At 49.4% G+C, this 22,883-nt stretch overlaps 1 protein-coding gene across 1 annotated transcript in view; it reads left to right on the forward strand.

The window, feature by feature from the left end:
• Window positions 1-13,672, forward strand: part of FNTB (farnesyltransferase, CAAX box, beta) — a 65,039-nt gene extending 51,367 nt beyond the window's left edge. The window contains exons 9-12 of the mRNA XM_059373401.1: window positions 1,001-1,133; window positions 6,443-6,554; window positions 7,426-7,540; window positions 12,228-13,672. Of these exons, the coding sequence (XP_059229384.1) occupies window positions 1,001-1,133; window positions 6,443-6,554; window positions 7,426-7,540; window positions 12,228-12,359 (492 nt within the window). The 3' untranslated portion in view covers window positions 12,360-13,672. The remainder of the gene's footprint in view (window positions 1-1,000; window positions 1,134-6,442; window positions 6,555-7,425; window positions 7,541-12,227) is intronic.
• Window positions 13,673-22,883: the final 9,211 nt, after the last annotated feature.

Raw genomic sequence — 22,883 nt, forward strand, 5'->3', positions numbered from 1 at the left:
CTGAAAACTTGGGACTTGACTGTTATGAGTGAGTGTTGCCTTGAACAGGGATATAATCTAAAAATAACTCCACAACTGCAAACTGAAACACAGGCTGGACACCCCCATTCCGAAAGGGGTCCTTGGCAGCTCCTTTGAGGAGTCCGTCTAGCAAGAACCTAGGGACGAGGAGATGCCTTATGCCACACTGTTCAGTTCTGAAAGTCCGTGGCTGGTGGGTGTCCTGGGAGGGAAATGAAGATGTCATTATCTGCCCAGCCAGTTGGTTCTGCTCATTCCTGGAGGCCAAACCCGTGGCTATCTTGATCTTGGTAGCAGCGCCTGTTTAGGAAACTTGGAGATAAGTGGGGAAGGGCAGCATCATGGGTGATTGCCAAGTGACATCAGGAGCCATTTTATAGGGTCAGCGTGAAAGATTTTCTTCTGTTAGGCAGCCAGGTTCCCCTGGAGAAGCAGAGAGGCTAGACCAGACAGACCCATCATTGGTGGTTGGGATAATGGCTTCTGCTTCCAGTCCTGCAAGTGTTTTGCTAAGAAACTTTGGATGGATTTCTTTAGGTGCCAAGTCAAAGTCAGGGACAGTTTAAAATCATCTGATGAGACATAGCACAAAATTCCATTGATCTGCTTCTAATAAACTTACCAGCAGGAAAAGTGGTTAGAAATGAGCCCCTGGTGGTCTTGGCTTGATGTTTCCTAGTTAAGCCTTGTTTCCAGGGAGACATTTGCAGGTGTCCTTACAGGCCAACTTGGCCTCTTCATCCTGTCAGCCCCAGAACCCATCTGAAACCCAGGAAGAGGTGACTGTCCATTGTCTGTTAGGCTCTGAGCCGAGATCAGTGTTGGTTGCCCCGAAGGGGTCCAGCTCAAGTGCTCCGCTCTGCATCTGCGGCAGTGAGGGGAGGAGGTAACAGCCAGCGCACTGGACTGCCAGTGCCAAGAAGCCAAGAGATGGGACCTTCGCCTGTAACTGCCTTTCCCTTGTCTGTGTCCTCCTCAGCAATGGGTGACCAGCCGGCAGATGCGCTTCGAAGGTGGATTTCAGGGCCGCTGCAACAAGCTGGTGGATGGCTGCTACTCCTTCTGGCAGGCGGGGCTTCTGCCCCTGCTGCACCGTGCACTGCACGCTCAAGGTGAGCCTGGGGGGCTGTTGGTGGGGGTCGGGCTGCTGGCGGGGGCCCAGCGATGTCCTGTGGCTGCTCATCAAGTCAGGAGGCCAGCATGCTTTTTTAGGGGGGCAGAAAAGAGCTCTGTCTATCCTGGGGTACAGATGCCCGGCTTGGAACCTCCTGCCTTTGCACAGAGCAGGACCCGATTCCAGGGTTCAGCTGCATTACGATGGCTGCTTCAGATTGGCCATGGCCAGGAGTTAGGTGCATGTCCCGGGCCCCGGGGCGACTGCCACCTCTGCTGGGTGTGAAGCCACAGTTTCCAGGGCAGAGTTCTGCATCAGTCAGACTGGAACTGAAAACCCATGCTGTGCACGTTGCGGTCACAACAGTAACCAAACAGGCACTTGCAGAAAGGGGCAGAGAAACAGAGTCTGTGCAGAAAAGAGCCTGTGTCTGACCAGCTTTGTTGAGGCCACCATTAGAAATATCTTAAATTCAATGAAGTGTCCTAAATGCAAGTTTGTCCCGCCCCTCCTCCACCTGGAGTGGAGAGACCTGTGTTCGTTTCTGTGGCATCTCAAATGGGACTGCCAAACTAAAGCACTCAGAGAGCAAGCGAAACTTCTGGGAGCCTTCCTTTATTATGTCTTGAAATCTCAGGTTGCCTGCAGACTCCCAGATCAGCTTTCTTATTAATTTTATGTGAGAGCAGGGTGTTTCTGGGGAAACCAGGGAGAGGGGAAGTCATGGCTGCCCGGCTGGGTCCTGATCTATTCTGGAGTGAGATCCCTTGGCCCAGAGGGAAGGCTTTCTTTGGACTTAGTAGCTGGGTAATTAGTTGCTCAAATGTGGAAGATGAGATTCTTTGCTACTGCCTTGCCATCCCCCTGTGCCTTTTTATCTTCTTTGGCTCATCCTGCTGAGCCCCTTTTCTTTACTTTCTTCATTTCACTTGAGTTGTGGCCACTTTGGATACAGACTTGAAGAAAGCACCGACTCTGCCCATTTTCCCCATTCTTCTAGTTGTAGTCTGTCCTGAGATTCCTTGCCTGGGGCCCTGGGCTTCTGATCTCAGGGCATTAAGAATTATCCTTTTCCCGACTTGAGCCTGCACTGTCTCTGGCTTGACCGCTGGAATAGAGAAGCCAAGAAATCCCTGAGAGTCCAATGTTCTCAAAGCAGAAGTCGCCTGGGGTTTTGATGATTTCTTTACTTGGAACTGGTGAGGTGAACCCCCTGGTATAATGGGCAGCCTTTCACCGACCTGCCCCTGGCCGTGATGCGTTGCAGGAGCATCCGGGAGAGCTGCTGCAGGAGCGCCCCCTGCCAGTATGGGTGGCAGGGGGTGGGGGTGGGGTCCTGCTGACATTTTGTTTATTGTAGCACCTGGTCTGGAGGCCTGATCACACTCAGAGCTTTGCCTGTGGAAGAGGTTGCCTGTGACTCTTGGGCCTTGCAGCTTTTTCACTGCCCGAGAGAGGAGACCTGAGTTGGGCTTGAAGCTCACCCATGTCTCAGCAGCAGTGAGAAAGGAAGAAGGAAGGGTCTCGAGCAGGAGGCATAATACTGACATTGGGAGTCGAAAGGAGACGATGGGTAGAAAGATATTCATAATATACTATGAGCAAAGATTTCAAAGCAGCGTATATGTAATTCCATTTTTCTTTTTTTTTAAGAGAGAGAGAGAGAGTGCAAATGAGGGGTGGGGGAGAGGGAAAGAGAGAATCTGAAGCGAGCTCCATACTCAGTAAGGAGCCTGATGCGGCACTTGAGCTCATGACCCTGAGATCATGACCTGAGCTGAAATTAAGAATTGGATGCTTAACTGACTGAGCCAGCCAGGTGCCCCTATAATTCCATTTTTAGTGAAGACTTGACTCTAAAAATTACTAGAAGGTATCTGGGTTGTGAAATGACAGGTGATACTCGTTTCCTTTTCTTATTTGTATCTTCTGATTTTCTGAATTAATTTGCATTTCTTGCATAAAGAAAAGTTATTTTACCAAAGAAGAGAAATTCTATAAGCAAAACAAGAAAAAAGGTGGGAAAAGTTATTTACGACGAATAAGAAAGGGCTAATTTCTTTGAGAGACTCTTACAAATCACTAAGAAATAGCTGACCCTCCCTGAAACCCAGGCAGAGGATTTGAACAGGGAGATTCAGAACAGGCAGGGAAGGAGCTCCTGGTGGTGTTGCTTTTGCTACTGTCCCGTTCCCCACCCCCCCCCCCACCCCCGGCGGGTGACCAAGACTTGCTCAGCCTGGGACTCAACAGTCTTTCACATGGATTTTCTCGTTTGGGCCTCAGAACAATGTCGTGAAATAGGTAGTCTTGTCACCCCATTTTACGGAGGAGGAAACCAAGAACAGTAAGGCTAAGTGACTTGTTCTCTGATACCGGATCACCGCCTACCACGGTGTAGCTGCCACAGGTGTATAAATGGAACAAAAAGATATAGTGAAAGATGTGCAAATCAAATCAGTGAGACACTGGTCGCTTTTACGGTCAGATTGCCAGAGAGGAGAAAACATGGTGCCAGTGTTGGGGAGAGTGTGAGAAAACGGGTGGTTTTGCACTGTCAGTGTGGGTGTAAATAGCTGTATCGGTTTTTGGAGGGCCGTTTGGAGACTTGTTTAAATTACTTAAACTGGGCTAGTGCATGGTCAGGAATTTACCTGCAGAGATATTAGCAAAGGAATGGCGAACAACCCAACCACTCATGAAAAGGTTACTAGGGGCTAAGCAGGTAAGCATATGCCTTTGGCTCAGGTCCATGATGTTGGGTCCTGGGATCGAGGCCCACACTGGGCTCCTCGCTCAGCAGGGAGTCTGCTTCTCCCTCTCCCTCCGCTGCTCCTCGCCACTTGCTCTCTCTCTTTCTCCAACAAATAAAATCTTTTTTTTTTTTTTTTTAAAAGAAAAGGTTAATAGTTAAATGTATTACGATTTCTCCATACCATGGTTACATGCGATGGGCTCCTATGGAAAACTCTCCAGAAGCCAACATGAAGTGTAAGAGGTTTGGTCTGTGTGCACATGGGGTGACAGCCCCACAGCTTTTCCTGGAGGCGAGCAAAACCCCTTTAACAATGGGCACCTTTGGGAGATGGATGGGAGTTGAAGGGAGGGAGACTCATGTACTGAAATTGTTTTTCTTCTGTACCATACCTGCTTTTTCCCTGACATGTTCATTCCTACTTTTATCTCAGCAAACAACCCAGTACACTTTTAAGGTGATGATCCCCTTGCTAGTTAAAGAGGTAACAAGGGGCCGACCCCCGGCGGTGCACATACCCAGTCCCACCTCCCCGGCTCCACGCAGGGCGCTGCTGTATGGGTGTAGAACACAGTGGTTGACTAGAAGAACAAATTATTAAGATTTTTAAAATATAAAATGCTGACCAAATTGGAGTTCTTTGGTTTCTATGGAGCCGTAGGAAAGCGGCAGGCCCGTGAGCAGTTACCGGTGGCTTGAATGTTCTCGGAGGCATACCGCAGGCCTGTTTCTTTCCACCTGCGAAGTTGAGCTACGTGTAGCTGTGCCTGTCAGTTTCCGTTTGGGAACACTTTTGGAAAGGAATCTTTGAGATGCAAAATGACATGGTGATGGGGATTCATACTGTGAGGGAGAGGTATGGAGGATTGAGAAGGCTGATTGCACGCCTGTCAGCACCCTGTCGTCCTGTCCACCTTCGTCTGTGATTTTGTGTGCAAATTCCAGGATTCCGGGAATCTCCTTGTCGGGCTTGTGAACTTTGAGCTTGCAGACTTCATAATACAGCATGTAATGGACCTACTCTGTAATCTGTCTAATAGTAAACATAGCAGTTTCTTTTCAGATTACGATTTTAGTGATAGGTTAGCGCTTACCTTAATATAATAGTCTTTTACTTCTTATAGGATATAGAATAAAGGTGTATTTTGTACATATGCTTAGTGCAGTTATTCTGAACTTTAATGCATTTGCTTTTTTAAAAAATAAGAGCTTTCTTGAGATATAATTCACATAACCATATAATTCACTTATTTAAAATATACAATTCAGTGGCTTTTATTGGCATCACAAGAGTTGTGCAACCATGACCATAATCAGTTTGAGAATTTTCATCACCTCCCCAAAGTCCCTGTAGCTATTAAATATGCTTCTTTAAGGAAGAAATCACAAAGGAAAAATCAACAGTATGATTATAGCCTATAAAAATGTATGCCTCTAGTGTTAAATGGGAAACACAAAATACAAAATTATAATAACTACACAGAAAAATGCATAGAAACAAAAAAAGACTGAAAAAAGAAAAATTAGCTTTTAATTGCTATTTATAGACTGATTGCTATCTTTATAGTAGCCCAGGGATCAAAGTATAAAATTAACCAAGGACTGAATGCATGTGTGTAGTTTTTAAAAACCAGTTCCCATGTAAGTGCTTCTGGAAACTTCCATCTGTTGGCAGTCTGTCTCTCCTCCCCACCTGATAACTGTATGGCGCACAGAATTCTCTGACCATATAGATTGAGCTTCAGAGTGTGGAAGCTTGGTTGCTTGTTCCTAGTTTAGTATTATTACCAGAATTGCCAGTTTCTGCTTCTGCTACCATATTAGATGAGGCAAGAATCCTGGCACTTACTAGTAATGCTGCTTAGGAAAAGTTTTTGAGCCAAGAGAAAAGTTGGAGGATGCCCTTTGGAGATAGATGAAGTTCAGGCTTCGAAAAGAGAAGGAACAGACAGACATCACCCCTGTTGAGAGTTCTCTTAGCCAGTTAGAGTCGGCGATGTGCTAGAGGAAGTATCTTAAGAAGCCCAGAGTAGTTTAGGGCGCCTGGCTGGTGCAGTTGGTTAAGTGTCCCAACTCTTGGTTTTGGCTCAGGTCATGATCTCAGGGTTGTGGAATCGAGCCCTGTGTTGGCCTCCACACTCAGCACAGAGTTTGCTTGGGACTTTCTCTCCTCCCTCTGACCCTCCTTACCCCCAAATAAAGAAAATCTTGAAAAAAGAAGAAGAGCAGGGACTTGTGGACTGAGTCAGGGGGCAGTATCAGTGTCGATCTGGAAGGCGGAAGCAGTTGGCTCACACCTTCACGGATGTGGTCTCAGACCGGCATCCACTCTGTGCTGCTGCTCTGACTGGAGTCAAAGGTCAGGAGAAGAGACATATCACGGGACTTGGGTGAAAGTGTTGAGTGTCCTGAGAATGCAATTTTCAGAATTCATCCAGGAAGAACAGAGGGAAAACTTGACTGTCCCCAGTGGGTAATAAAGTACAAAGACTGTCCTTGACGCTGGCGGTGTCCCGGGCCTGGGCCCGCGCTGATCTTCTGCCTTTCTGCAGGCGACCCTGCCCTCAGCATGAGCCACTGGATGTTCCATCAGCAGGCCCTGCAGGAATACATCCTCATGTGCTGCCAGTGCCCCGCGGGGGGGCTTCTGGATAAACCTGGCAAGTGAGTGCCCTCTCTCAGGGGAGGGGGCCATGGGGAAGGGAGGGTGGGTGTGCCACTCAGGCCTACCCAGGGCTCTGCAGAGGGCAGCAGCTACTGACCTTTAAGAGTCCGGTATCCAGGGGTGGGGTGTGGGGAGTCCCTTTGCATCCAGCTGCTTAGTCGTGGTGGGGGCACCCCCTTCCAGTGCCATCCTGGCATCCTCAGTGCCCAGCCTTTCCCCATGCTTACGTGTACCCCACCCCGGTAAGTCATACAGATTGCTAGTGCATAGCTTTTCTTTCCTCCCCCACCTTTTTTTTTTTTTTTTTTTTTAAGCTAAACTGATCTAAATAGAACAGGATACAGGATTTTAAAACCCTTGAGTGTCGTAAACAGAAATTATAATCACCACAACTATTGCCACATACACTGGATATCTTTAGGCACCACAGTCAAAGCAAAGGGAAATCAGATAAATCCTGTCCCCGTGGCTACTGGGCTTGGATACACCCTGTCCCTGCTGACACGCTGGGGAAGGCCCAGCGCCAGGCTGGTCTCGAGCAGTTGATCAGGAAGAATGTGGCCCATTTCCAGGCATTTTGGTAGTCTTTCGGAGAAGTATATTAACTTAGCACCAGTGCCACCCTGGAGAGCCCTTTCCAGAAGACCAGAGGGAAGAAGAGGAGGGACCCTGGAGGGGCCAAGCCTACAGGGACAGTTGCTGCTGTGGGCCAGGGCGGAAGGACGGGGCTTTGAGAAAGGCCGCCGGGTGGCAGTGGGACGTGGGGGTGCGTCCTGGGTCTGGATCTCTTGTGGGAGGCTGCGCCTGCGGGGATCTGTGGGGAGCAGAGGAGCCCCTGCTCAGAGGCTTGTCCTCACCTTGTCCTTGCAGGTCTCGGGACTTCTACCACACCTGCTACTGCCTGAGTGGCCTGTCCATAGCCCAGCACTTCGGCAGTGGAGCCATGTTGCACGACGTGGTCTTGGGAGTGCCGGAAAATGCCCTGGTAAGGCAGGATGGCGGATGTGACACCTCTTCTCCACAGGGTCCCCAGGACGGGGCTTACCAAGAGAGCAGAGCAGCCGCTCTTGCCGTGCAGAATCCTCTGCGCATATCCTGTGTGCGGGCCTGCGAGCACACTGTCCCCCCAGACCCTCCTGGATTCACACCTTCCCGGAGGAGCTTATGACCGAGGAGGAAACTACCAAAAGGCAAACTCAGGCTTCCAGGTCGGGGGGTGGGATCCAGTCTGCCACAGAGGATCTGTGCCTTTACCCCCTGCCTCAGGACCCAAACTTCTTAACCATTAGTTCCTCAAAGGGAGCTGCTCAGAGGCAGTAAGTCTCTGGAATCTGCAGCCACGCAGCACTGGCACGAGCTGGCGAGAGCTGGCAGAGCCGCTCTCTCAAGAAGCTTCCAGACTACCTCTAAACGAAGTCTCCCTGAAATGCACCTCCACAGTGCCCTGTTTGTGCCCTCCCCATCACCCAGCACAATTTGTAATGTGTGTGTTTAAGTAGTTGTAGGCTGCCCCCTAAAACTGTCAGCCCCACGAGGGCCAGATGTTCAGCCCACCTCCAGCCCTAGAGCAGCCCAGCCACAAGGAAACACCCCTGAGCCCAGACCTGAGCCTGGGATGTGACTCCAGCTTACAGTGTCCACAGCTGACAATGGGGTCCATGCAGACGGTCACAAAATAGCTCCCATAGAAGAACACAGATGGCCAAGAGATGGATGGAAAGTCGCTCAACCTCACTGATAAGCAGAGCAAATCGGAGCAACCACCACTCAGCTTTTTCAAGTCTTAACAGTTTTTTCCATATTTGCCTCCCACACAACCCTTTTCCCTTTGTCTCACTACCCACCTCCCCAGCATCACCTTGTCCTCAGTTTGACACTTGTCTTGCCTGCCGGTGTCGTTGTGCCGTCTCCGTCAACAACACAGAGAGGGTGTGCTTTCCTGCTTTTTAGAGCACGATCTGCCGCCCGTGTCCCGTGCGCTGCTTCTCTTGCCGACCCTGTGCTCGGACGTTTATCTGCGTTCACGTGCTGCTCTGGTGTATCCATTGTAACAACGCTACGGTATTCCTGGGTGCAAACGGACTGCAATTTTCCTTCTGTTGGTTAACATCAAGATGGTTTCAGTTGGTGCTGTTGCAGACAGACTCGCTGTGTACTTTCTTGTGTTAGTTTCTCTAGGGGAGATTCGCTGGGTTGAAGAGAACACGCGCTTCACCTTCACTAGACGGCGTCTCCCGCCCCCCTCGGAGGGGGGCTCGCGCAGAACTCAGGGGAGTCGCACTGTTGTCCGACTTCTCCGTTCTGCCGTTTGATACGTGGGAAGTGGTACCTCGGTTTTATTTCTGCGTTTCCATGATTACTTGTAAGCTTAAGCATCTTTACAGATGCTCATTGACCATTTGTGTTGTATCTTCCGTGACTTGGCTGTCGGCTGCTTTCTTGCGGATTTGTGATTTTGATTGTTTGCCCCTTTCTCATACATTTGTTGGAGTTCCCTGTGTGTTGATAGCAATCCTCTGCTGGTGGTGTGTGTGTAGGGACTCTTCCAGTTCGTGACTTGGCTTTTCACTTTTTGTGGGTTTTTTTCTTGCTTTTGAAAAGGAGATTTTTAATTTTATAGTGAACAGTGTTATTGCCTTTTCGGTTTTTGAGGGTGTGGAGGGGAGGGATACTTAAGAAATCTTTCCCTACTCTGAGGTCATACTTCTCTTTTCTTCCAAGCAGTCTAAAGTTTTGCTTTTCCCTCTAGATTTTTAATTTTCTTGGAATTCATTTTTGTCTGTTGGATACAATTTTCTCTTTTTCCCATGTGGATGAACAGTTGACCAGCCGCACTACTAACTGAAGTTTATAACTGTCCTACTGATGTGTGTCCCGTACGTCATGTACTCAAGTTTCTGTATCCGAGGTGACTGTTCTGTTCCTTTGGTCTCTTTGTCTTACTGCACTGTCTTAAGCAAATCTTAAATGCAGGTAGGCAAGTCCCATCCACTTTGTTCTTTTTACTCGAAATTGCCTTCCTATTCTTTGCTTTTGCTTTTTCCTGTGGATTTTAGGATCAGCTTATCAAGTCCCACAAAACTATAATGGAATTTTTATGGGAATTTGCAATGGACTTAAGATTAATGGGAGAGAACTGACTTCTGAGGCTTTCCATTTGTGAACACGATTTTTCAGAGTATCTTCACATCTTTCACTGGTGTTTTATTTATCATTTTCTCCATAAAAGACTAGCACATCTTTTGTTAGACTTATGCCTAGGAAATTTATAGCTTCTGTGTCTGTTGTGATTGGATTTTTCTTCCATTATATTTTATAACTGGTTGTTACTAAAGTACAGAAATGATATTTATATTTTAATCTTGTATCTAGCCATCTTGCTAAACTTACTTAGTAGTTGTAATAGCTTGTAGAATCTCTTGGATTTTCTACTTAGAATGTGGTGTTATTTTAAAATGAGGACTATTTTGCCTTTTTCTTTCTGGTTCTTTTTTTTTTTTTTTTTTAAGATATTTATTAGAGTGCAAGTAGGAGGAGAGTACAAGTAGGAGGAGGGGCACAAGGAGAGGGAGAGAAAATTCTCAAGTAGACTCTGACATGGGGCTCCATCTCATGACCCTGAAATCACAACTTGAGCTGAAACCAAGAGTTGGACATTCAACCAACTGAGCCACGCAGGCACCCCTTTCTTTCTGATTCTCAAGAGTTTTATTTCTTTTTCCTGCCTTGAGATACTGTCTAAGGTCCCCAAAGAGTGCTGACTGGAGACAGTCATAGGGGGTGCTCCTATCTTGCTTCCGGTTGTAATGGGAAGGCGTTTATAATTTCACCATTATGTAGGCTCCTTACTGTGTTTTTTGTTTTTTTGTGTTTTTTTAGATTTTATTTATTTGAGAGAGAGAGAGAGAGAGCACGCACACAAGCGGAGGGATGGGCAGAGGGAAAGGGAGGCTCTCTGCTGAGCAGGCAGCCTGATGTGGGGTTGGACCCCAGGACCCTGGGATCATGACCTGAGCCGAAGGCAGACTTTAATGACTGAGCCACCCAGGCACCCCTGAGGGTTTTGACAAATACTTCCTATCTGGTTAAGGATGTTACTTACCTTCTCTTCCTGGTTTGCTAGGTTGTTGTTTTGTTTCAATCATACTCTAATATTAAATTTTATTGAGTGCTTTCTCTGCACCTGATTTTCTCCTTTAATCCAATATGCTATTGTTAATAAATATTCTGATGATAACCTTACATTCCCAGGATCAGCCCTTCTTGGCCATAGGAGAGAGAGAGAGAGAGAGAGAGAGAGTGTGTGTGTGTATGTGTGTGTGTGTGTTTAATACATTGCTAGATTCAATTTGCTAGTATTTTTTTGGCCAGTATTTTTATTTAGGATTTTTTACATGATACTCAAAAGAAAAACTGATCTAAAATTTTTGTTTTATTGTATTGCTTTTTCCAGTTTATATTTCAGGATACTATCATAGCCTCATAAAATTAGATGGGTATCTTCTCTCTCTGTCACCGCCCCCATCTTTTTTTTTTTTTTTAAGTCTTTGAGAACACTTGTACAGGTTAGAGATGATCTGTTTCTTGTAGGTTGATAACACTTGCTTGAAGAGCCATCTATGCCTGGTATCGTGGGACAAGAGTGATGATAGCAGAATAAGCAGTTGTTTTATTGATTTAATTTATTCATATGTTTTAAAGAGCTTCTTGATTTTGAAAATTATATTGCTCTATAGAGTTATTGAGTTTATCTGTACTTTTATATGTTTTGGCATAAAATCACTCATAGTCTTCTCTCTTAGAAGTTTTAAAACCTCAGGGCACCTGGATGCTCAGTCATTGAGCATTGAACTTTTTGATTTTGGCTCAGGTCATGATCTCGGATGATGAGATCAAGCCCTGCAAAGGTCTCTGGACTCAAGGTGCAGTCTGTTTGGGATTCTTTCCCTTTCCTTCTTCCTTCTGGCCTCACTCTCGCTCTCTAAAATAAACAAATAAAACATAAAAAAAAAAAAGCCTTTAAACTTCTCCTGCAGTTCTGTTCCTTTTCTTCATTCTCCCCAAATGGAAGAGTCCTGAATACTGGCCCCCAGCTGTACTCTGACTTAGACCCAAAGTTTCTTTTGGGTTTCTGTGAGGGAGTGGAATAATATAAAAGAATTTAAATATGGCCTGATACATTTACTGCATCATAGGGTCGTGTTCCTTTTTCAGTATTACAAATGTAAATACATGGTGATTGTTTTAATAATTGGAATATTGTTTTAATAATTGGAATATATATAAAATTACAATTAAGAAAACTTAAAACAATCATCACTATTCCTATTTGGATGTGTGTCTGACTTCTGCCTATAAATCACATCTATGAGCACATTTTCGAAAAGTTTAGGATAACGTGCATACCGTTTTCCTCCATGAGCCTTTGCCCATCATTACCTATTTTGAAATGACTACATAGTAGTCCTTTGTGTCCCACGTAGTGTTCAATGTTTATACTAATACCTTGTCGTTGGACATCAGGGCCTTGTGGGTGGATCTCCCTGGGTGTCTCTGATGAGTCCTCCTTCTGATAAATGCTTACAAGTGCATTGAATTTAACGGCTTCAAGGCTGTGCCCATTCCTAGGGACCACTGGGGCTGCTAACTGGCCTCTGTCCTTCTCTTTGCAGCAGCCCACTCACCCTGTGTACAATATCGGACCAGATAAGGTGATCCAGGCCACCATGCACTTTCTGCAGAAGCCAGTCCCCGGCTTTGAAGAGCGAGAGGATGAGGCACCAGCACAGCCCGCCACTGCCTAGAAGACAAGGCTCCCATGGCTCTCTGCTCACCCACCTCCCCGGTCAGACCAAGGTGTATACATTTCGATACGTACCACATTCTGTGCTGCATAAGCCTTGGCCACTATGGGGCTGTGGTCCTTTGTCTTTTCCTGTCAAACAAAACAAAACTGATGGCTCTGGGTTTGGAGAACATAGTGGCGTGGTTTTTTAAAAAGTCTTTCCACCTCTGTCAAACCAAAAATCTGTCAGCCTGCGTGGCACCTGAACCTGGCTCTGGCCTGGCCTGGGTTGTTGGGGAGCGATGCGCCCTGGGCAGAAGCAGCCCTCGCCACCAGCTCTCCAGCCTGGACAGTGGTACTGAAATGAACGGCATCTATGAGTCACTGCTGCCCACCCCCCACTGTCCCCGTACACCACCCTTAAGTCACCAGGAAGGTGCCATCCTGCGGGTGGAAATGAGTGCTCTGTGCCAAGGGGGAAGGGGAGCTTTGGTCCCATCAGACTGAATTCTCTAGAAAAAATCATGGTGGGACTTCACTATGAGATGCCCAAGGCTGCAGGGAAAGGGAGCCGGGGGGTGGGGGAGAAAGGTCTCCTGGGGTTGTGACTTTCTGCCCCTCTGCCTGGAGAACCGAGCCCCACTCTCCCCAGGGCCCCTGATGGGTGCACAGGCGCTTTGCTTCAGCCACCTGGGCAGTGACTTCGACCCAGGAAGCCAATTATGAGTGGAAATGAACCTCTAGCTCGGTTCTGCACCCAAGGAAGCAGCCCCAGTGCGCACCCCTCCCCCGCCCCATCATGTGAAAACCCCTCCTCTCAGTGACCCCTCTGCGTGTTTCCATCTCCCCATCAGACTCTCAGCCCGGCCTCCTCAGAGATGGTGTTGTCTTCTCTCATCCCAAGTATTAATGCTACTAAGTCTTTCACCTTAATTTGACTCAGGATATATTCACGTCCTGCCCACTCTGGGCCCCCAGACATAAAATGAAGCGCTCCGTGGGCTGGCTGCCACCGAGGCCGGAGCCGAGGAACCCTGGCTGAGGCGGGGCGGGGGGCCGCCCCATGTGCTCAGCCTGTCCGGGCCTCTGTGGCTTTCAGTCAGTGGGGTGTCGAGCTGGGCCATCGGTCCACTGTTGCTGTCCCAGCAAACTCCGCGTGGCTGACCTGGCCTCCGTAAGCAGCCGCGGACTGTGGGCCGGGAGGCGCTCAGAGATGCAGCATGAGGCCCCTCTCAAAAACTCCGCCCTTTGCTGCCTCTAATTCCCTATTGCTTTGGCGGATTGGGCTATATGTATTACCTCCTTGAAATAATAAAAGAATGACCTTTTCAATGATGTCTCTCATTTGTGACTGGTACCAAGAAGATTCCCTCAGAATGTCCAGTGTTGGGGGTCCCTGGGTGGCTCAGTGGGTTAAGCCACTGCCTTCGGCTCAGGTCATGATCTCAGGGTCCTGGGATCGAGTCCCGCATCGGGCTCTCTGCTTGGCAGGGGTCCTGCTTCCTCCTCTCTCTCTCTGCCTGCCTCTCTGCCTACTTGTGATCTCTCTCTCTCAAGTAAATAAATAAAATCTTAAAAAAAAAAAAAAAAAAAAAGAATGTCCAGTGTTGGGAGTTACTGAAGACTGTTCGCAGGTCGCCCATCTCCTGTATGCAGGGTTCCAGACCCTGCGTGTGAGCGAAGACAGGCGTCTGGCTGGGGCTCCACCTTCAGACACGTCCTCCAGCCGAGGCCACAGTGGACCTAACGCACAGCGAGAGAATCTCTTGTCTTTCCCAATCTCCCCAGAGCAATTTGGTTTACTCCCCAGCACTCTGTACACCGCGTCTCATGGTCTGTGTCTGTCTCCTCCCTCTGACTCTGGGCAGGGGCTGTGCTGCTGTGCTCCGAGTCCTAAGGCAAGCACTCAGCCACAGGTGGGGGTAGTCGTCCTGACCAGGGGCAGGGGGCTGCCACAGGAACACTAACAGGCCAGAGTCCTGAGGTCACCTGGCTTTCCTTCAGGGGTGAGGAGAGGGTGTCCTCCTCTTGGAATATAATCCCTGTCCCTGTGCTGTCATTGCCCTGGTAACAGCTTGGGCTACAAAGCAGTGTGGGGAGAGGCATGCTGGCCATCACCTTAAGGAAAGGTCAAACCGTCGCATGCCTGGAGCCTCACACGGTATTAGGGGTTGGGTTGCAGTAATGGGTGTGGTTAAGAGACGGAAGGGATTGCTTGGGTGTGAGCTGGCTTTATGACACCCAGGCAGGAGGGTGTGTGCTGGCCCAGGGTTAGGTGAAGTGTGCCTCCCAGAGAAGAGAGGGTCGTTTGCTGGCACTCTTATCTCTGGGCTTTACACTGGCATAATCACGAGACTCCCTGCTTCCAGTTGGGTCTGGAGGATTTCCTGACTTTGACAGCGTTCAAGTGAGTGCTGGACAGAAATTCTCAAATGTATCATGCAGCTCCTTCAGTAGAAGGCACTGATGTTGCATTCAATGTGGGGGCCATCAGTAAAGAAATACAAAGCTACCACAGATGTCTATATCCAGATGAGCTCCAGCTTTCTCCTTGGATGCATTTCAGACCCACCTTGAGCCCCATATAAGTCGGGCAGCCTGCTAGATTCTCCTGTGAGCAGAAGGGGAGCCTCCTAGATAAGCAGACGTCCCTGAAAAACAGTACAAGCCAACCATATTTCTACACTGCCTTCGCTTCATGGCATCGTTTCTGAGTTAGAAACTACCCGTCAGATTCTGGCCACTGTGTTGGGGGCAGGGCAGTCCTCCTTGAAGAAGGCTCCTTCTCACGAAGACTTCACACAAAAGCATATGCCATAATATTAAATAACAGCTCCACGATGGCCTTCCCTTGAGAACCAGCCTTAGATCTCAGCACGCGGCTTCCTGGTGATTGAACTTAGCAGAGATGGAGGCTAGGAACCCCTGGCAAGGTGGCTGCTTCTGTGACCTTGGCTATTTCATTAATGTTAACTTCCTATGCCAGACTTGTGACAGGAGCTTCTTAGGAGGAAGAGCCCCCAGTGCCCTCTATGGTTGGTAGAAGTGGAATCCGTTGGCTTCAGATGTCAGATGCACAGATCCCAGTGCTGCCATTCTGTTGTGAAGAGCGAGGAGGTTGTCTGGTCTTCCCACCAGCTTGCCACTGATCCTACCTCCTTGTGGAAGGAGGCCACTGGGCTATCTGCAGGAATTCTCCAGTAGCTTGAGCATCCCAACTCCAAGGGAAGGGTCATGGTCTGGGACAGGGAAATGAATGTTCTTTATGTCTGGAGGCTTTCTTAGGGCCTGTGTGGTCAGAATGATGCAGAGACCAAATATTAACAAGGATGTGGGATGGCTCTCATTCTCTGGGCTAACTTCAGTTCAATGAAAACTTGCTTTCCTAATGCTGGTAATCAGACCTGAGGTTAATGATACAGAGGTCTGTCATGGCGGTCGACTCACTGTAGCATCCATTTGGGAATGCTGGCCTTCAGCTGAGGCCGGAAGTATTTGCTAATATTTTACTAGTCTACCATCTACACCAGGGGGTAGCAAATTTTCTCTGTAAAGTGTCAAATACTAAATATTTTTATTTCTTTTATTTATTTTTTAAAGATTTTATTTATTTGACAGAGATCACAGGTAGGCAGAGAGAGAGAAAGGGAAGCAGGCTTCCTGCTGAGCAGAGAGCCCAATACGGGGCTTAATCCCAGGACCCCAGGATCAGGACCTGAGCCAAAGGCAGAGGCTTTAATCCACTGAGCCACCCAAGCGCCCCCAAATACTAAATATTTTAAGATTTGCAAACAACTACTCAACTTCAGTCTGCCCTTGGAGTACAAAACAGCCACAAACTTTATGAAAACAGGTGGTGGGCGAGATTTGGCCAGGTGGGCTGTACTTTGCCTCCCCCTGATCTAGGCTAAATCCCATCCGTGTTCATTCAACATTCTTCCACATCTTTCCATGTAATGCTAGACTCAGATGATAGCATGCTCGGTAAAGTTTGTACCAAAGATTCCAGACACCCACACGTGCTGTTCAGGGATTCAGCTGCCTTTGAACAGGAAGGAGAATTTTATGATTTAAGACATGTTTACAAGCGGCTTAAAGCGAAGAGTAAATGTGTTGATTCACAGAGACGTCCAGAAATTAGCCTGGCTGTATGGCTTTAGTAGATTTCTCCCCCTTTCTCCATCTTTCTGTAACAGCTCTACTCTCAGGCTCTCTCCATAGGAGTGTAAAATGGCGGCAGCAATCGCTCCAGGCCGTGTCTCCTCTTAGGGTGAAGTTCTGCAGAGGAGAGGCTGGCACCGGCCCAGTCTTCCTTCCTGGCAAGTGTCACTGCATTTCATGGGCTTTGATCAAGCCAAGTACCTTTCCGAGAAGCGGTCTCGTGGCCAGGAGATTAGAGGGCACTAACTGACCTAAGTCTTGATCACATGCTTCACCCCCATGAGTGGGAAATGCGGTTCCATCAGAAACACATAGTTTAAGCATGGGGGAGGAATGAAGCCCCACATGCAAATCAGGGTTGTAGCCAAATGGAGGGACATGGATGCTAAGGAGACAAATCACCATTGCTCTCTACAACAGCGGATCATTACTGGGACGGAAACCTGTGGTGGACATGGTCGGCATCCATTCCTCCACCCCCAACCTGTGTGGCCAGTAGGCTTGTGTGGACCTGATTCCCTTCCTAGCTCCAGGTCCAGGCCCCGACTGGCCTAAGCTAGTTGGTTTAATCTGTCCCTCTTTGCTTCAGTAATTTGTTCACATCTGGCAATAACCCAAGCCGAAGCCAGTCAAATGGTTTGTCCCAGCCTCACGGATGGCTGCGGGGCCAAGCAATGGCCTGAAACAGACCAGAGAGGGAGAAAGCTCTGGACATTACATGATGGAGGAAAAGCACCTTTCTCCTGTGAGGGAATGTGTGGTCTGGGACTCCTACAACCATTTTCCTACCTAGAAGGAAGCCAGTCTTAGAAGCAGTACGCACAGACTCCCTGACTTACTGAGAAACATGGCCAGAGCCCTGAGCACATCGCTCCTGCAGCTTGCCTGGTCTCTGGCTTTTTCAGCTACGTGAGCCAACCTGAGTTGGATTTACTATTCCTTGCAACCAAAAGCATCCTAAAATATATGAAACTCTAGCCCATATCAGCCCCCGGGGCATCAAAGTCCTTACCTGCTGCAGGGCACTGACCACCTGTGCCACATCCATCCAAAGAATAACCCCTACGAGAGTTCCTCCTGATCTCCTGCCTTGTCTCATTTGATCCTTGACTCAGCCTCATGAGGTGGGTGAGGCAGCTGGATTATCTGCATTTTATAGCTGTAGAAGCAGGGCAGAGAGCTTCAGTGAATCACCCGTGTTTGTTACCAATGAATAGTGGAGTCTGAACTTGACCCCATATTCGCTGCCTCCTAGCCCATGTGTGTCCGTCCCCCTAGGTGTTTAAAGGAAGGAGAAATGGGTGGTCTCGGGAACGGGGGCCAGAGTTAAACACACATGGGTTACCTCCAGGGCTGGACGACTGAGACCACAAATGCCTGTCCCCATCTTTTAACAGAATGAGGACAGTGACAGCCAACAGCAGCAGCAGGCTCACCTCACCCTTCTAAGCCACCTCCCACTCTGCCAAGTCCTTGGTATAGAGCAATGCTCCCTGCACCACAGGGGTGCCACCCCAAGTGCACAGTGTGACACCGAGTGACTCCCAAGCAAGGTCGTGGTGAGTCAATCTTTCTGGGAGCAGACCGCAGCCCTGAAGACAGCCTGCCCTCCCTGGCCTGGCCCGGCCCGCCTAACTGGTTCCTGGACATCCTCTTCCACTTCCCGGCAATAACCTCGCCTCTGCTTTCTACCAGCTGGTGCAGGAGGCTCCGAGAACGAGGCCAGGTGGCCGACGTTCCCCTCCCACTTCTTGGGTACATCCAAGAACAACCAGGCAGGCGGGGACAGAGTGCTGCTCGCCAGCCCAGCTTCATGGAAAACTTCCCTGCCCTCTGCCCCTCCTGCACAAATACGACTCCTGCAAAATAACAAGAAGAACACATTTTGAAAGAAAACCTTATTTTAGGATAGTTTTGGATTGAGGGACAAATTGCAAGGATAGTAGACAGAGTTCCCATAGACCCCTTAAGCCGGTTTCCCTACGGTTACGGTCTTAGTATGGAACATTTCCACACGAATGAACCAGTATCAATACATTACTACTAAGTCAAGGCCATAGTTCAGTTAAATAACGGAGTTTTTACCTGATCTCCCTTTTCTGTCCTAGGATCCCATCCATGATACTTCGTTACATTTAGTTGTCAAGTCCCTCCTTAGTCTGCTCTTGGTTGCGACAGTTTCTCAGACTCTTGTTTTATATGACCTTGACAGTTCTGAGGAGGTTAGGTATTTCGTAGTGTCCCTCAGTTGGGATTTCTGTGAAAACCAATACACTGGGGCTGTGGGTTTTGGAAGGAAGGCCCCAGAGGCAGGCGCCCTGTCTTCACATCCCCTCAAGGGGCTGTGTCCGCACGGCTCTTAGCCTTGAGCACCTGGCTGAACAGTGTGTGTCCGGTTACCCTGCTGTGAGAGTCTGTCTTCCCCTTTCCAGACTGTCCTCTTTAGTAGGATGTCCGTGTGCCTGGCCCACGCCACAGGAATGGAGTTCTCCCCCACACCCTTGAAGGTGGAGCATCTACATAAATTATTTGGAATTTTTCTGTGGGACATTTGTCTTTTCTCCATTTATTTATACAATCATGTGTGTCTATTAGTATGGACTCAGGAGTATTGATTTTATACTCTGGGTTTTGTTCCATACTGTGTTGTTCATTTTATTGTTTACATTGTTCTGGCTTTGGCCATTAACTCTCTCAGCTGGTTCCTGTGTCCCTTGTGACGTCTCCACACTTCCTTACTTAGAAAATACTAATAAAAAAAATCATAATCATGTATTTTGCCATCCCTTTTCTTTCAAGAAGTGTGGCATGTTGATAATCGTCGACACTGGAGAATGGGTATGTTAGGGTTTGATATACCACTCTCTCAATCTTTGATATCATTCGGTTCTTTCTGGAATAAAAAATATCGCATGCCAGTGCTCTTGGATGTGAGACTTCATGTTGTCGTCTGCTATACCTGTGATGGCCTGGGCAGATGCGACAAAGGTGGTGACAGGAGCCGAGGCTGTCGGCTCCCAAGTCAGGGTAGGCTAAATGTCACAGCCTTGTCAAGGGCAGGGCCAGGGGACCCTAGGACTGCAGGGGGCTCTGCCCCCAGGCAGGCTGACCAGTACCTGGCAGGATAGTGTGGGGGTCGTGCAAGGCGCACCCCTGGAGCGTGATAACAATGGTGATGATGGAATGAGTACCCAGGAGAACTATGTGGTTCACCTGGGAAGTGAACCTAGGATGATGCTTTGCTGGGCTCCACCATCATGTCTGTCCCCTCTCTTGGGAGCAGTGGCTGCCACAGCCTGGGTACCAAGGCAGTTAGTGACTGTGGTGGAATGGGCAGAGGGATCCTGTCCATGCAGAGTGGAGGCTCTGGCCCATCTTCCCTTCACCCAAAGCCTCCACGAGGCATTTGTGGGGAGGGAGGAAGGCACACCAGAGCCTGGGAAGCGAGGGCCTGGCCCTGTCCCTCACCCCTCTGCACACCAAGTCTCTCTCGTGGAGGGCCTGGCTTCAAAACTCCTTCAGCATCTGGAGTGTAGACGTGTATCCTGTGCCATGTGTTCGAGTCCAGTCTCTACCTCCTCTGAGCTTCCTGAGGGGAGGGCACGCACTTCCTCAGCTGCCCTGAGTATCCCCAGCGCCTGCCATAGTGCTGGGCTCAAGACACCTGCTGCTCACAGCCTCGGGGCTGAACTCCTCCAGAGGCAACCCAGGAATCAGCCAACAAGTGCACAGGAACGCACGTGTGCCAGATGTTGGGGTCCCTTGGCATGCCACCTCTGTGTGCAGAGGGTGACCCGTGCGAGGCCAGGTACTGTGATGGCGAGGAGGCAGCAAGTGTGAGACCAGGCCCTGGCCTCGGAGGAGCTGCCAGCTAGACATGCCCACCGAAGTGCTCCCAGCGGCCCTGTGCCGAGTGGCCAGTCTTGGACTCCTCTCCTGGGTGGGAGACCTAGTCAAGTTGTTTGAACCAGAGTTCCTCTACCTGAAGTCTCCCACTGGCTTTGTGGTAGGTATTTGCTGTGGACGTGACATTCCTTCTCTTGGCTGGCTGGCCTTGCTGTGGCCTTTGGCCCCAAGCCAGCAGCCACTGTCCTTTAGCCCCAGACCTGCCCTGCCACCTGTGAGCTGTTGATGGCACTGGGAGATAGGAAACAATGAGGCTCTCAGGCATGTGCGTGGGAGCCCCACTGCCAGCTGTCCTCCTCCAGCTGGGGGTGACTGAGGGTGTGGGTGGCACGTCTGCACACCCATTGGCTTGTTTCTTGACCCAGACTCTGCATGGCTCACTGGGCCCTTGCAGGAGCTAGCCTATGGAGTATTTACCCTTCTCAGCTGGCCTGCTATGGTAGCTGTTAGTTTCTGTTTCCCTTGGCAGGACGCTCAAACCCTCATCACGTTCAGCACTGGAGTGGAAGGTTCTGGCACAGATTTCTTGACACTGGATCCTTAATTTTTCTTCCCTGCCACCCCCTCTGGCCATTAATTTACTGGGAAAAATTAACAGAGACTATGCTGGACAGTCTTGCTTGGAGAAGGCTATCGGTACACAAGGGCCCCGCTTCTGCCATGGACACAGAGGAAAACAACCCTAAATGGGCCCTGGCAGACAGAACAGGCCTGCTGGTGCAGCTGGCACCCAGCGCAGGGCACAGGAGGGAGCCTGCCCAGCTGGTTGTGAACTGTCCAGGGCCACCTGTTGGGCTCTCTTCTAGACACGCCCATCCCGCTGGGTGTGTGTGCATGCACAAGGTACACACACGTCAGCCAGCATGAGCTAGCGCGTGCGGGCCCTGGGGTCTAGTCATCAGACCACATGGAGACAACAGGCTAGTCTGTCCCCACCTCACCTCTCCAGGCAGCTCAGCTCAAGGGGCCCTGGGGAGGGAAGGCTGAACAAGGGCTTAAGCACTATGAGAAGCAGGCCTGAGCAGGACAGAGCCAGCGGGCATGTGACGGGCTTGCAGGATTCCTGTGCAGGGCCCAGCACGGGCCACCAGCAGTGCAGAAATCCAAAGTAAAGCCAGGATGGAACACAGGGTGAAGGAACTAATATGGTAATAGTTCATGGCTCCAACCCAGCTAGCAAGGGTGTATTTCATTTCCCAAGTCCAGAGTTTTTCAAAAGGTAGTGAGACTTGTGGTCTTGCTTGAGTTCCATCAGAAAACAAGTAAAGCCTGTTACCAACCTCTCGTATTCAACCTGTATTTACTTCCTTTCTTTTACCGATGAAAATGAAATGCACTGAAGGATGGGTTTTACTTGTTCCATGTTTCAACAAAACTCTAATGGTTGCACAGCCTAGGACAGGACCTAGGAACTACTAACATGTGAGTACTTACCGAGTGCCAGGCACAGCTGAGGGACTGTCACACTGACGCCTTATAATGGCACTTTGTGCTATCGCTGTCCTCCTGTTCTCCTGTCCAGTGCGGTGTCACCCAGAGCCAATCCAGGAGGCACACTCAAAGCCAGGGGCCTAACCCATCAGGCACTAGCTCGGAAGCTGCCCGGCTCCCGGCCCCACCAGGACCCTGATGAAGCCATAAGGACACTCACCAGCTGGTGGTGATCCTTTGCCGGGAAGGCCTCCAGAACTCAAGAGGAGGCCTGCCTGATGCTGTCATTCCAGCCCTGCGCACACGTCAGCCTGCTTATTCAAACTTGGCCAGGAATGGGTTATTTGGCCAATTTGATTTCCACCTCAGGAATTCAGTAAATATTTTTTGTTTATCCCCTTCCCCAGGAAAGCCTGGCGCTGTATTAATTAAGTTAGTCCATGCCTTAATAACCCCACACACAGAAAGACATTCTGTCTTTGCTCATTCGTGACCTAGCAGGGCTTCCAAAGGGCCCCAGTTCTTACCAGGGCCAGCAAACTCCTTCTCCCCACCTGGGTTTCCTCCTCAGTCTAGCGAAACTGTTTGGAACCAAGAAAGGCTCTAGTTTCATGCTCCCGGAGGCTATCCATAGCAGAGCCTGGCTAACGGGTCTGAGACAGCCTTGCTCCGGCTGGCCTAGAGACCTGCCTAGCAACCAGAGGACAGCCAGTGTGTGATACGGGGACAGCCATGGGTGCGGCCCCAAACCATCACCCATGCTGGGGGCTTCGAAAGCGGGCGGCTAGGCAGCCCTCAAGAGGGTGAGAGCCCCACTGGGAAAAGGGAAACGCCATCAGGGCAGTCTTATCAAGCACATGGCTTACCAAGCCCCTCTCCTTTCCCCCACCTTTCTCCCAAGTGCAGCCTTAAAGGGCCTGACCTCACACCCACTTTGCTAATTCAGTTCAGCTGTGTCTCACACTTCCTCCAATAGCTTTTTGTTCTCTGGATTATTTTACTTTTGGGGGTCAAAGCTGAGTGCATGAGAACCACGTGGGAGGGC

This window comes from Mustela nigripes, chromosome 13 (assembly GCF_022355385.1).
Source record: "Mustela nigripes isolate SB6536 chromosome 13, MUSNIG.SB6536, whole genome shotgun sequence".
NCBI classification, from domain to species: Eukaryota; Metazoa; Chordata; class Mammalia; order Carnivora; family Mustelidae; genus Mustela; species Mustela nigripes.